The sequence below is a fragment of the Homarus americanus genome, unplaced genomic scaffold (genome assembly GCF_018991925.1).
Source record: "Homarus americanus isolate GMGI-L3 unplaced genomic scaffold, GMGI_Hamer_2.0 scaffold367, whole genome shotgun sequence".
Taxonomy (NCBI): Eukaryota; Metazoa; Arthropoda; class Malacostraca; order Decapoda; family Nephropidae; genus Homarus; species Homarus americanus.
Window position 1 is genome coordinate 2,155,985 of NW_024743709.1, and position 15,936 is coordinate 2,171,920.

The 15,936-nt window shown below is 34.4% G+C and overlaps 1 protein-coding gene across 9 annotated transcripts in view; it reads left to right on the forward strand.

The window, feature by feature from the left end:
• LOC121877346 (sodium/calcium exchanger 2-like) overlaps positions 1-10,197 on the forward strand; it is a 94,804-nt gene extending 84,607 nt beyond the window's left edge. For all 9 annotated transcript variants that reach the window (XM_042383060.1, XM_042383064.1, XM_042383056.1 and 6 more), the window contains 5 exons: positions 100-278; positions 433-583; positions 1,411-1,589; positions 2,548-2,645; positions 3,214-10,197. In XM_042383060.1, coding sequence (XP_042238994.1) covers positions 100-278; positions 433-583; positions 1,411-1,589; positions 2,548-2,645; positions 3,214-3,346 — 740 coding nt within the window. In that variant the 3' untranslated portion in view covers positions 3,347-10,197. The remainder of the gene's footprint in view (positions 1-99; positions 279-432; positions 584-1,410; positions 1,590-2,547; positions 2,646-3,213) is intronic.
• The last annotated feature ends 5,739 nt before the right edge of the window (positions 10,198-15,936 follow it).

The window sequence follows — 15,936 nt, forward strand, 5'->3', positions numbered from 1 at the left end:
TTTTAGAAGTCTGCATTATATGACCAAAAAATTAAAACTATAGAATAAAAAGTTATAATCCGTTGTCTATGAAATTGTAATTTTTCTCTTTTTTTCCAGACTTTAACAATGTTTTGTCCAACATGATGATACTGACCAATGCTAATGTCCACGCCATGCAAGTTCATCACGAGACTTATCTCGGCCAGATCAAAGATGCCCTCAACGTTAATGGTGGAGATGTGGAAAATGCAACTGGAATGGATTATTTTATGCATTTCTTAACCTTTGGGTGGAAGGTAAGATAATAACTCAAGATCTCTTGCATTTTGTTTTGGTTTGGTGTGTTTGGGGAGATAAACTATTAAGGGTTCAAAGTTGACCCCACAGTGCAGTAGATACGTATACACCGTGTCTGACCTCGTACCTCTAACAATACTGTATTTTCCTCAGATAATCTTCTCTCTGGTACCGCCCCCGAGCATCTTCGGTGGTTGGTTGTGCTTCTTTGTGTCTCTAGGAGTGATTGGTCTGTTAACTGCCATTATTGGTGACTTGGCTTCCATCTTTGGTTGTCTTGTGGGCCTCAAGGACTCCGTCACTGGTATGTTTACTTCAATTGTTTTTGTTTATGTAATTTACACTTATTATACTTTTTAATATAAATCAACATCTTCTAATTAAAATGCTTTTGATTTTTCATCAGCATACGGTATAATATTTAGTATTTACTCATTAAATTTCCTTGATTAAGTTACTTCCAAAGGTGTGTAGTAATTGTTAAAAAACTTGTGTGTGCCAGCTTCCATAAGTCCCCCATGACATATACTTGTTTGTTCTTGTTTCATGTGTGGCATAACCAGCAGGAAATGAAACAATATTAAAGGTTTTAAGGGTCATTTTTATTATTGATTTGATTATACATTTTATTGGCGGGAATAATTAGATTACTGTTAGTATATGAAAGACTAATGTCGTTAGTACAAGAAGTTGACCACCTTATCACCAGACAGTTGTCGTGTATGGTGTACTTGGCTTCCCTCAACCAACAGCGAGTCAGTTTCAGTGTTGGACAGTTGTTGGGATGTATCACTTGTTTCTAAGTATTCTCCATTATTATGTTAGCTTTTTGTAAGAAAATTCGGATTGACAAGTGTACATGTCTCGAATGAACATATACAAACACTGAAACACCATTGTCATCACTTGTCATGGCAACAGCCTCACCATTGAGCTGACACAACATTCACTTGAGTGTTATTAATGAGATTATAATTACTAGAGAATCTCCAGCCCGGTCATACAACAATCTGGATATTACTGTTTATAACTATAGTATTGATAACAAGGGGAGAAGTAAAGAAATAAGTATAGAAGAAAGTTTCTCCTTCTCTCCCCATGAAATAATTTTAATGTCATTGATTTTTACAGCAATCACCTTTGTGGCACTGGGAACTTCACTGCCTGACACTTTTGCATCCAAGTCGGCCGCAATTCAAGAGAAATATGCCGACAATGCTGTTGGCAACGTGACCGGCAGTAACTCGGTGAATGTGTTTCTCGGTCTTGGTCTCCCCTGGTTTATTGCGGCCATTTACCACGCGACTCAAGTAAGTGATGACCAGACTAAACAAATTGCCTTGTACTGGGTGTGTAAATTATCTGACCCATTTTAAAACTTAAACTCAAAAATATTATAAACAGAACTTATTGTCATCAGTTCAGTACAAACCTAACTAATCATGGTTTTATCACCTCTAAAATAAAGACATTATCTAAATTTTGTAAATGTAACTGTATTCAATAGAGCAGTGATGAATTGTTCAGTCGCAAAATGTCTGCCCACCTGATACAACACATTCCTCGGGTGAAAGTCTCCCAAGACGAGAAAAAACTTGCTAGTCAATCATCATATATAAAAAAAAATGGTGTTTTGTATCTATACGTGAGATTATTGGTTTAAAATAGGTTGAATATAATATTGACATAATCCTGTATTTTAGTAATGTACTGACACATCCTCAGAATCTCCTTTGCACTCTTTTGTTTTCAGATTTACAGTACTATACAGTATAAGTAATCAGTCAGAAGAGTATTAGGTTATGATGAAGACAATTCTTGTATTACATTTTTATTGTTAGCTATCACTAAATTTTGTTTATTGATTAATTATGGTTTCATTAAATTTTTAGGTAATTTACATTTTAAGTCGTCAATTTTTATACTGACGCTCACTTGTTGGTGTTAGGAGGGAAACAATATTTATTTAAGTAATCTACAAGTGTTACCTAATAGTTTAATAAAACATTTAGATGAATATGATTGGTGTGATGTTGATAAATGATTGCTGATGATGGCAGCCAAGTTTTAATAATATATTGAGAATAGTTTCAACAGATCTTCACTTGTGTAGTTGACACTTACAATAATATGGGGACACAGTATCACATATTTGGTCTTATTTAACAGTCTCCAGGGGCTAAGTTTAATCACACTTGTTTTATTTTGATTTAACGAGTTATTATTACATGTTATTCTACAGTTCTTGCTTCTTTCATTGTGTTTCAGAAAACCAAGTTTATAGTTAAGGCTGGCAGTCTTGGATTTAGTGTGGGCCTCTTCACAGGACTGTGTATTGTGGCTATTGCTATTCTCATGGTCAGAAGGTGAGTCATAACTCCGTGTTGAGGGTTTGAGATTACCAGATGATGCGGTGTGTGTGTGGTTACCAGGTGGTACTGTGTGTGAGGTTACCAGGTGGTACTGTGTGTGAGGTTACCAGGTGGTACTGTGTGTGAGGTTACCAGGTGGTACTGTGTGTGAGGTTACCAGGTGGTACTGTGTGTGAGGTTACCAGGTGGTACTGTGTGTGAGGTTACCAGGTGGTACTGTGTGTGAGGTTACCAGGTGGTACTGTGTGTGAGGTGTGCATTTAGTGCCAAGATAACAAATTTAATGGAAACAAAAATTTGTGGCTCCCATACTCAGTCATCCATCTTTTGAGAATGTTAACCTTAGCAGGAAAGTTTAACAAGAAGAAGAGTCATCTTTAGAAATAAAATTCACATTACAGTTGTGAAACTTTCAGTAAACCATTACAGTTGTGAAACTTTCAGTAAACCATTACAGTGTTGATGCCTGGCAACAGTTGTGTGTACAATAATGATCATGTACTGTATTTATAACAGTAAAGGATGTCAGTGTTGTTTTGATATATATTTTTGTCTTTTCCAGAGTTCTTGCTGTGTGTGGAAAGGCAGAACTGGGAGGTCCAGCAGCAGCAAAGTATATTTCTGGAGCAATATTAATTTCTCTGTGGTTGATATACGTATTGTTCGCCTCGCTCCAAGTCTACGGACACTTCTAAGTTAAATTATTCTGTCAGTTCTAAACAGTTTGTAATTTAAAAGGAAAAATTATGAAAAAAAATTAGCAATAGTTTTCTTCAAATATTCTGGCATTTTTATAATTAAACAATGTTAAATACAGAGGGAATTTTTTTTTAAAGATTTTAAGGTTTCAAATGAGATTTTTACTCCATATACAGTACATAAGTTTCTCCAATAGATGATGAGTGCAGGGGAACCTCGCCTACAATATTTATTCCTGTGTGTCGTGGCTTGACTTGTAATGTGTCTGTAACCACAATATGACCTTTCACTGTATTCAAGTTGTGTGATGCAGGAAACTAAATACAGTACAGTACTATCTCATATTTTGACAATAATCATAAATTCATTTGCTTTCCTGATTATGAAAAGAAACTCGGAACAGCTGCTGGTGTGAGATTTCTTTTGGCAGGAAGACATTATCCTGCTGTGTAGGGAGTAAAAATCATCTCATTTGTCATACCAAACTATCTTGAGGAGAAAAGAGTGTAAAGGTAAACCCTAATATGAGACACTAACTTATACTATGTCATTCCTGGGATTAAAGTGACATAAACAACTTATAGACCATGAATAAAGAGTGCAAGTGATTTTAACAACCTATTGTATGGTTTATTGTCACACATTTTAACTAAGTTATTGTCTGTCACTTTTGCTTCTTCTATCGGATATTCAAATTAGTTTTATTTTCCAGTTTTTTTCTTTGATTTTTTTAATGTTCAACTGTGAGAAACTGATTTGTGAATTTAATCTGGGATAGTTTAAAATTAATGAAGAAGGTACAATAATTTAAAAAATTCGAAAAATCCATTAAATTGCTCACTTGGTACAATAGAGCTGTGGATTTACAACCCAAGAAACAATCACTCCTGTGGCCAAGGAAAGCTGGTGGAGGTCTCGGCCACAGCAGTGCTATCAGCTAAGTTTAAACTTCCTACATGTTGGGGGGAAAAGGGTGAAGTGGATTTTTCTAAAGTAAATTTTAGGTAAATATTAATAATAAATTATTTTTAGTGTTTCATAGAACAGTATTAACATGTGTTCAGTCTTGTGTGGATTACTTTTCCATTGTTCTGCTGCACCAACAACAGCTGGTAAAATAAAAACACAATTATATGCTGTACAATATTCCAGCGGTCTTCAGTATGCGAGAATCTGTTGCATTGTCTGTAGTTTAACGAGAATTGATTTAGAGTTTACTCCAATTATTAGTGTTATAATGTGCTTCTTTATTTTCTCATTGAATAAATAACAATTGTAATTAGTTTTCTGCACCGATTTAGTGAATAGCTTTAAATGACTATGATGTGAGTATTAATATATACATACTGTACTGTATATTTTTTTTTTGCATTTTTATACTTGGTTTTTTCATCAGTTCACTCTACAGTGTTCAAAGAGTTAATCTGTTAAATAGACCCTTAATGTAATGAACAAATGGAATCTTTAGCTTTACTGTAAATTTACATGTGGGTTTATTCCTCGTTACCAGTTACAACTTTTGTTGAGGAGTGTCTTGTAAGTGGCTTGCCATGTTGGTACTGTACTGTACATCAGTGTTACTATACTCAAACTGAAAAGATTCTATAAATTCCTGTATCAGGAAACATTATAACTTTTTACTACAAACCAAAGCTAAAGTACAGTACAGATACTTGTACACCACCTGAACAATAACACTATAGTGCAGTACTTGTACACCATCTGAGCACTGTACTACTACAGTACTATAGTTTTTGTTTGTCGTCAAAGTCATGGCTGAACCAACAAGATGAGAACCTTGACATTTCACAATATTAAAGTTGTAATAATCAAAAACTACAGTTCTGTACTTGTCTCTTTTACAATATTAATGAGCGTATAACAAATGTGCCGTGTGTGTTATGTGGGGGGAGTTCAGTTTAGGAGGAAAGAGTGCTATTAAACAGATGCAGATTTTTATTCGTAATTTATTAGAATGGAAGCGAGTGATAAAAATATTAAATTTCAGCCCCTTTTTTTATAATATTGGATTATTTTTTATTGATATAACAATGAGGATTGACCCATGTGAATATACAGTGTAGTGTATTATTGTTGAGCTGGGAACTTAAATGTTTTGATATATTAATTCAATTGGTGTGTGTGTGTGTGGTGGTAGGATTATTTTCTTGTATTTTAGGAGTATTGGTGTGCATAAAGCTTAAGCCCTCTTGTTTTTATTGAAATATTGGAAGATAAACAGTTTGTGGTGGTGTTTTAAAGATGGATTTGCAATTTTATTTAAAAAGAGTAAAGGCTATGATGTTTCAGTGTAGCCACACCACTCTATGTGAATGAGGTAATACAGTATTAACCCTTACATCCCGGGTGACGTTCCAGAATGCCGGACTGGCACGTCCCGGGTGACGTTTCAGAACGCTCGCCTTTTCCCGCCACTGTTTAAATCCCCTGCTCGGGTTATTAGGTACCAGTGTGACTTTTTGCATGTCATGCCACACACTCGGCCACAGGGAAGCTTCCTGAATGCAAGTTTATTTTATATGCATTATTTGCTCTACCAAACACAAAGACAACCAGACAGCCTGCGTGTGTGTTGCCGAGCACTTTTATGAAAAATGGTGTAAATAAAATATTCTAAATGAATTATTTATAGGAAATAAGTAATATGATCAGTAAGTATATGCCTTATTGGCCATCTCTGACACAGGCAAGCGGGAAAATTACCCCCAAGTGCATAGTGACAGCCAGCGCTCCCGAAAAAAAAAACCCTCGTCACTGAGGTACCACGGAAGTTTCTAGAGGGACAATATATAGTTTTTCTTGTGTATTTTTTATTGTTTTAACATTTTTAAAGGTTAAAACTTATGTTTGGGAAAGTTGATTTTTCTCGTTTTACCCGCGTTGGGGGTACGGCCGGCGGCACCCTAGCGTGGGGCGTTAATGAACACTCTTTGTATTGACTGAAGACTCAATAATAGGATATGTTAATGATACTCATTAACTGTATTGCAGAAACTGGAAGTAGTTTTGGTTTTGTGAACATTGTGTTGAAAGTAAAATTTGGTAGTTACAAAGAATGTTTCTGTAGATATTGAAGAGCTGTTACAGTATGTGAAATAAGAGAAGTGTATTCCTCTTGTTACAAAGGTATTTTAGTACAGTACAGTAGTACTTCATTTTGTCAGAAATCAGAGGAATATTTTCAATATTCTTTTAATTTTAAAATTAAGTTATGTAAAATGGAGACAATTAAATCTTTATTTAAAAGCAATGGTAAAGTAGGAAAGTTAATACATTGAAAACATCGCAAGCTGGGTTTGTAACTTTTTGCTCCCCAAAATATATTCTAAATGATGTGTTTAAAAAAATTAAGCAAATGTGTTGGCAGCTTTCTACTCTCTCTGGCATTTAATTGTTAGTTTTATGTACACAATGCTTAGCTCTTGTTATAAGGATTGTGGTCCATGTCCAGGGAACAGTACCTCCAACCACTTTGTCTAACTGTTGTTGATTCCTGACTTAAAAGTTGGGAAAGGAAGATGCAGTGGAGTACAGTGCTGGACACCGTCTCCTTATATACCAATAAAAGGCTTGGTGTACAGTGTACTGTATCCACCCCTAATAGGCAGTGAGGCCTACAGGACCCACTTTCACTTTTTCCCCAAAAGTACGAAATATATTGCTAGGGTCTAGGTGTTTATAGATCTTGGGCTGAAACTCGATTAGAAGCGTCACTAACAGTCGAGAAACTGTGTCCTTGTACCATTGGAGCACCAGAGGGTTCCACCAGCAGTAATACAGTACTGAGTGTGAAGGGACTGTTGAAATACATTGTTGTTACCACAACCACACACCAATCAATCAATAGTCTGTAAAATATAAATTTTGAAGTTATATTTGGTACATATATATTGTTGCTTGTAATGTTAATGTAAGTTTTGTGTTTCTTTGTATCTGTCATCCTGTACTTGTAAGTTTTACCTTCATGTGGAAATATGATAATTTATGGTTTAATGTTAACTTTTACTTGATCATTTTGGTTGAATATTTAACTTTGTGTAGGTTTTATAATTACTGTACTGTATTAACTTTGTGATACTTTATTGGTGAATTATTACTTAAGGATTTTATTTAGGTTTATACAGTAAGTTTCAAGTTTCTGACAATCTTTTGTACAGGTGACAGCTGCCCAAGTACAGTAGAATATTGATCCGTGTAATTTGTGGGTCTGGGTTTCTAAAGCACTACAAAACACCGCCAGGTAAAGTTGTTCAATGGAGGGAATTATTATATTTACTCGCATCGTACATTCTTCCCCACCATGTCCGTATTGGCAATGCAGTATATTCAGGAGGGTATATCTGTATATTCTGGTAGAAATTTTTTTTCCCTCTAAGTTTTAATGTTGGAAAGAAGTTACATCAACTGTTTCTTGGGACTTCACTAACAATAAGGTTTGACACTCAGGCACATGGATGGTTTGGTGAAGGATCACATGTGCTCTTGGCCCCAATGACATTATGGCAATAATTGGGTTTTAATTTTTCTGTCATTACAAACTCGAGAGCCCATCGAGGGTGGATCTTTCTATTATTTGCAGAATTTGTGTTTAGACATTGTAATAAAAATTCAAGGTAACAGAACTTTAAAGTGCTGTTACCATAGCTTGCCTCCTTACCCTTCCCCCTCCGCTCTCCTTATCCTCCCCCTCCTCACCCTTCCCTTCTAACCCTCCCCACCCCACCATCCCCACCCCCCTCCATTTCCTATCAAAATCGTGTTTGCCACTGTTACTGAATCATATTGATAGAATTTGGTTAGTTACTAAATTCCTGTGTTGATGGTTATTGGCAGTGAAGATGCTTCTGCTTGTACAGTATATTTTATTGGTATGTAAGAAAGGTGAGCGATCAAACTCCTTTTTTTCCGTAATTATGTGCCTTAATTGAAAGTAAAAATATAAATACAGTATTTCATGAAAATTAGTAGAGTCTTTCATGGTTAAAATTGTTTGCCTTTTTGTAGTTGAAAATATACTTATATATTTATTCTTCAACTTTAGAAATGGAAGGAAATTTATTTAAAACTTAATTACTTTATAAATTTGTTTATACAGTATTCTTGGACCGTGAATGGATGGGTATAAACTTTAAAGTATTTTTTTCACACTTAATCTTAACTAATGAGTGTTAAATATAAAAAAATTATCCAATACCTTGTCAAATTTTTTCAGAGTGTTTAATATTGAACTTTACTGATAAAAGACCAAAAGAGTTTTAATAAGTACAGTACTTCATCCTTGAACCATCCAACATTAGAAGACCGGTTCTCCTCAAATAATACAACCACTGGCAGAACATCATCAAAATAGGTATATTTGTGACACAACTTAAGGGAAAAAATAGGTATATTTGTGACACAACTTAAGGGAATTATTCCTGTAAAGTTTCACAATGCATTTCACTTGTAAAGTAAAAACAAAAATATTAGTTCATGGATGGTGGAAGGAAGACAGTCACAGAAGTTCTGATAGTCATGGAGGAGTCAGGCTGAATGGTCTAGTAATCCTGGCTGGGTCTCTGGTGTTTAATAAACAAATTAAAGATCAACTTAACAAGAGGAGAAATGCAATTCAGGACTACTGTACATACATTTGTGAAGAATTTATCCTTCCTGAAGAAAGAATAGGATAATGTCGATGCTAGAGAGGCCAGCAGCACATAACAGTCAAACACAAGATTGTGATTCATTAACATGTACAGTATTTCCTGTACAGAAACTGGGTGGGAACTAACATTTTCATAATTTATGGGCAAATTCCTTATTCCAACAAAACTTCTCTCTAGTGTATCAGTATGTGATGGCAATGTTCAGTACTAGACATGCTTCCTCATCCACTACAACTCTTTAAAAATAATGTGAAGAACATTATCAAAAATTATCATAAAAATTTTTATGCATGCAACATTTTAGAAATACCCTAGTATGGATATGTATTGTACATGTATACTATGAATGTTAATATATGTGTGTGTGTGTGTGTTGTGAATGACTAATTCTGAGATTGGTCCATGTGTTGTTGACAAACTGTCTGTCATGAATTTTTCTGAAATCTCTACATACTTAATGGATTCACACTAGTGAAGTCTTGCTACTGTATGTTCATCCTGGTGGAGCAGCAGGATGTGTTGCTGACTCGCTATACTGTACTTGCTATCTAGACTAAATTTCAAAGATACTTTAAGAGGTAAATTTTAGTGCTCAGCCCCCACACACATTGGATTCTTTGGTAGTGTTCAGTTAAATATATGTACAGTACTGTACTTAAACTTGCAGAATGTCGTGTCAATCTAGAAATTTTATTGAAAGATCTCGTCTCTATATTTTAATTATACTAAATCGGGTATTAACTTCTTGCATCTGTTACCCAAAATGAGAAAAATACTGATAGATTTTATAGGTACAGTAGTGTAATTTATGCATTGTTTCCTAACTGTATTAAATTTTATCCATTATAATACTGTATTAAACTTTACTCTAGCAGGTTGGTGTAATGCTACAGCCTGTACTGTATTAGCAGAGTCTCAATGTCAATTTTGGTGAAAGATTATCTCTGGCCTCAAGGTCCGAGACAACACCCAGAAAACGTTTTTCAGCAAACCCTTCCTAAGGGACGTGACGTGTAACCACAAAGTTCTTGCAAATTATGATTTATCAAACTTAAAGGCTTCAAATTTTATACATGACATAATAAGAAAAACACCAAGTAAAATTGTGGCAGTTACCTCAACCCTGACTTTTCTACACCTTCAATGTGCTATTCTTGCCAAATAAAAACATAACTTTTGTTGATTGTCTTTTATTTAAAAATATATTTAAGAGTAAGCATGTATTACACCTATTATATTTGAAAAGTTAGTTAAAAGAAATTAATGACAGGAAGAAGAGACTGTATGAAGGTCCATCACTGGAGACAAAAACCCTGAGGACACAGAAAATGTGAAATATTTCTACTTTCTGGGAAAGTTGGTTATCTACTTATCATAGAAAATGGGAAATTTGTATCATAGAAAATGGGAAACATCTACTTTCCAGGAAAGTTGGTTATCTACTTTCCTGGAAGGTAGATTATTTACTTTAAGGGAAAGTAGATTATTGACTTTTTGGGAAACATTAACATTTTCCAAAGTAGATTATCATAGAAAACGAGAAATTTTTATCACAGAAAATGTAAAATATTTCTACTTTCTGGGAAAGTTGGTTATCTACTTATCATAGAAAACGGGAAATTTGTATCATAGAAAATGGGAAATATCTACTTTCCGGGAAAGTTGGTTATCTACTTTCCTGAAAAGTAGATTATCTACTTTTCGGGAAAGTAGATTATCGACTTTTGGTGGAAGTAAATTACCGACTTTTTGGGAAATATTAACAAATTTTCAAAGTAGATTATCATAGAAAACGGGAAATTTGTATCACAGAAAATGGGAAATATTTCTACTTTCTGGGAAAGTTGGTTATCTACTTATCAGAAAACGGGAAATTTGTATCATAGAAAATGGGAAATATCTACTTTCCGGGAAAGTTGGTTATCTACTTTCCTGAAAAGTAGATTATCTACTTTTCGGGAAAGTAGATTATCGACTTTTGGGAAGTGGAAGAAATTACCGACTTAATATATTTTCCAAAGTAGATTATCATAGAAAACGGGAAATTTGTATCACAGAAAATGGGAAATATTTCTACTTTCTGGGAAAGTTGGTTATCTACTTATCATAGAAAACGGGAAATTTGTATCATAGAAAATGGGAAATATCTACTTTCCGGGAAAGTTGGTTATCTACTTTTCGGGAAAGTAGATTATCGACTTTTGGTGGAAGTAAATTACCGACTTTTTGGGAAATATTAACTTATTTTCAAAGTAGATTATCATAGAAAACGGGAAATTTGTATCACAGAAAATGGGAAATATTTCTACTTTCTGGGAAAGTTGGTTATCTACTTTCATAGAAAACGGGAAATTTGTATCATAGAAAATGGGAAATATCTACTTTCCGGGAAAGTTGGTTATCTACTTTCCTGAAAAGTAGATTATCTACTTTTCGGGAAAGTAGATTATCGACTTTTGGTGGAAGTAAATTACCGACTTTTTGGGAAATATTAACAAATTTTCAAAGTATCACAGAAAACGGGAAATTTGTATCACAGAAAATGGGAGAAATACTACTTTCTGGGAAAGTTGGTTATCTACTTCATAGAAAACGGGAAATTTGTATCATAGAATGGAAACATCTACTTTCCGAAAGTTGGTTATCATTTTCCTGAAAAGTAGATTATCTACTTTTCGGGAAAGTAGATTATCGACTTTTGGTGAAGTAAATTACCGACTTTTGGGGAAATATTAACTTATTTTTCAAAGTAGATTATCATAGAAAACGGGAAATTTGTATCACAGAAAATGGGAAATATTTCTACTTTCTGGGAAAGTTGGTTATCTATTTCTTATGAAAACGGGAAATTTGTATCATAGAAAATGGGAAATATCTACTTTCCGGGAAAGTTGGTTATCTACTTTCCTGAAAAGTAGATTATCTACTTTTCGGGAAAGTAGATTATCGACTTTTGGTGGAAGTAAATTATCCGACTTTTTGGGAAATATTAACATATTTTCCAAAGTAGATTATCATAGAAAACGGGAAATTTCAGGAATAAAAACGTGAAATTTGTATCATAGAAAATGGGAAATATCTACTTTCCGGGAAAGTTGGTTATCTACTTCCTGAAAAAAGATTATCTACTTTCCGGGAAAGTAGATTATCGATCTTTGGTGAAGATCATCGACTCTTTGGGAAACATTAACTCATTTTCAGATTATTTGCAGAAAACGGGGAAATTTGTATCACAGAAAATGGGAAATACTCTACCTCTGGGAAAGTTGGTTATCTATTTATCAGTAAAACGGAATTTATCATAGAAATGGGAGAATATCTACTTTTCCGAAAACAGTTATTGTTTCTTCTGAAAGTAGATTATTTACTTTCCGGGAAAGTAGATTATCGAATTTTAAAAAGTAAATTACCAAATTTTGGGAAATATTAACTTATTTTCAAGAAGATATCGAGGTAGAAAACGGGAAATTTAGTATCACAGAAAATGGTATTTCTACTTTCCGAAATGGTAATCTACTTTCACGAAAAGTAGATAATCTACTTTCAGATAACCAACTTTCCGGAAAGATTATTTAATTTTCTATGATACAAATTTCCCGTTTGATAAGTAGATAACCAACTTTCCCAGAAAGTAGAAATATTCATTTTCGTGATACAAATTTCCTGCTTTGGTGATAATCTACTTGAAAATAAGTTAATATTTCCCAAAAGTCGGTAATTTATTTCCCACTAAAGTCGATAATTACTTCGAAAAGTAGATAATCTACTTTTCAGAAAGTAGATAAATAATCCTCCAGAAAGTAGAAAATATTTCCTTCATTTTCAGATACAAATTTCAAGGTTTTCTATGATAATCTATCACTTTGAAATAAGTTATTTCCCAAAAAGTCGGTAATTTACTCACCAAAATGATAATTCATTTCCCGGAAAAAGTAGATAATCTACTTTCAGGAAAGTAGATAAACTAACTCTTCCAGAAAGTAGAAATATTTCCCATTTTCTATGATACAAATTTCCTCTGTTTCTAAGATAATCTACTTTGAAAATAAGTTAATGATTTCAAAAAGTCGGTATTCCCCATTTCAATTAAAAGTCGATAATCTACTTTCCGAAAAGTAGATAATCTACTTTTTCAGGAAAGTAGATAAAACTAACTTCCCAGAAAAGTAGAAACATTTCCATTTTCAGATACAAATTTCTGTTTATGATAATCTACTTAAAAATTTGTTAATATTTCCCAAAAGTCGGTAATTTCATTTCACCAAAAGTCGATAATCTACTTTCCCTTAGTAGATAATCTACTATGAAAGTAGATAACCAACTTTCCCGAAAGAGATATTTCTATTTCTATGATACAAATTTCCGTTTCTATGATAAGTAGATAACCGAACTTTCCTAGAAAGTAGAACATTTCCCATTTTCTGTGATACAAATTCTCGTTTCTATGATAATCTACTTTTGAAAAATTTGTTAATATTTCCCCAAAAGTCGGTGTAATTTACTTCCACCAAAGTTCGATAATTCACTTTCCTGAAGTAGATATCCATTTTCAGGAAAGTAGATAACCAACTTTCCCAGAAAGTAGAAATATTTTACATTTTCTGTGATAAAAATTTCTCGTTTTCTATGATAATCTACTTTGGAAAATGTTAATGTTTCCCAAAAAGTCAATAATCTACTTTCCCTTAAAGTAAATAATCTACCTTCCAGGAAAGTAGATAACCAACTTTCCTGGAAAGTAGATGTTTCCCATTTTCTATGATACAAATTTCCCATTTTCTATGATAAGTAGATAACCAACTTTCCCAGAAAGTAGAAATATTTCACATTTTCTGTGTCCTCAGGGTTTTTGTCTCCAGTGATGGACCTTCATACAGTCTCTTCTTCCTGTCATTAATTTCTTTTAACTAACTTTTCAAATATAATAGGTGTAATACATGCTTACTCTTAAATATATTTTTAAATAAAAGACAATCAACAAAAGTTATGTTTTTATTTGGCAAGAATAGCACATTGAAGGTGTAGAAAAGTCAGGGTTGAGGTAACTGCCACAATTTTACTTGGTGTTTTTCTTATTATGTCATGTATAAAATTTGAAGCCTTTAAGTTTGATAAATCATAATTTGCAAGAACTTTGTGGTTACACGTCACGTCCCTTAGGAAGGGTTTGCTGAAAAACGTTTTCTGGGTGTTGTCTCGGACCTTGAGGCCAGAGATAATCTTTCACCAAAATTGACATTGAGACTCTGCTAATACAGTACAGGCTGTAGCATTACACCAACCTGCTAGAGTAAAGTTTAATACAGTATTATAATGGATAAAATTTAATACAGTTAGGAAACAATGCATAAATTACACTACTGTACCTATAAAATCTATCAGTATTTTTCTCATTTTGGGTAACAGATGCAAGAAGTTAATACCCGATTTAGTATAATTAAAATATAGAGACGAGATCTTTCAATAAAATTTCTAGATTGACATGACATTCTGCAAGTTTAAGTACAGTACTGTACATATATTTAACTGAACACTACCAAAGAATCCAATGTGTGTGGGGGCTGAGCACTAAAATTTACCTCTTAAAGTATCTTTGAAATTTAGTCTAGATAGCAAGTACAGTATAGCGAGTCAGCAACACATCCTGCTGCTCCACCAGGATGAACATACAGTAGCAAGACTTCACTAGTGTGAATCCATTAAGTATGTAGAGATTTCAGAAAAATTCATGACAGACAGTTTGTCAACAACACATGGACCAATCTCAGAATTAGTCATTCACAACACACACACACACACATATATTAACATTCATAGTATACATGTACAATACATATCCATACTAGGGTATTTCTAAAATGTTGCATGCATAAAAAGTAGATCATCTACTTTTCGGGAAAGTAGATATTTCCCAGTTTCTATGATACAAATTTCCCGTTTTCTATGATTTTCTACTTCGGACCAATTTGGCTCCAGCAGACCTATTTGGCCCCAACCGGACCTATTTGGCCAAACCGGACCTAACGGTAGGATTTCGTCCCAGAATAGGGTAGGATTCCGCCTCAGAATACAGTAGGATTCCACCTCAGAATACAGTAGGATTCCACCTCAGCATACAGTAGGATTCCGCCTCAGAATACAGTAGGATTCCGCCTCAGAATACAGTAGGATTCCGCCTCAGAATACAGTAGGATTCCGCCTCAGAATACAGTAGGATTCCGCCTCAGAATACAGTAGGATTCCACCTCAGAATACAGTAGGATTCCACCTCAGAATACAGTAGGATTCCACCTCAGAATACAGTAGGATTCCGCCTCAGAATACAGTACTATTCTGCCTCAGAATACAGTAGGATTCCGCCTCAGAATACAGTAGGATTCCACCTCAGAATACAGTAGGGATTCCACCTCAGAATATGTAGGATTCAGAATACAGTAGGATTCTCCTCAGAACACATTAGGATTCCGCCTCAGAATACAGTAGGTTTCCCGCTCAGACTACAGTAGGATTCCGCCTCAGAATACAGTAGGATTCCGCCTCAGAACACATTAGGATTCCGCCTCAGAATACAGTAGGTTTCCGCCTCAGACTACAGTAGGATTCCGCCTCAGAATACAGTAGGATTCTCCTCAGAACACATTAGGATTCCGCCTCAGAATACCGTAGGATTCCGCCTCAGAATACCGAGGATTCCGCCTCATAATACAGTAGGATTCCGTCCCAGAATAGGGTAGGATTTTGCCCCAGGAGACGGTAGTTGTATATCATGGGTATCACATGCACCTTAACAGGTACTATTAAAGTGATACCTTTAACTTAATAATCCTTCATGAGATACAGAATAAGACACTAAAAGTTGAGAATAGTAATATCTGTAACTGGTAAGTAAAACACGTGCTGTGTACATGGAGGGGGGG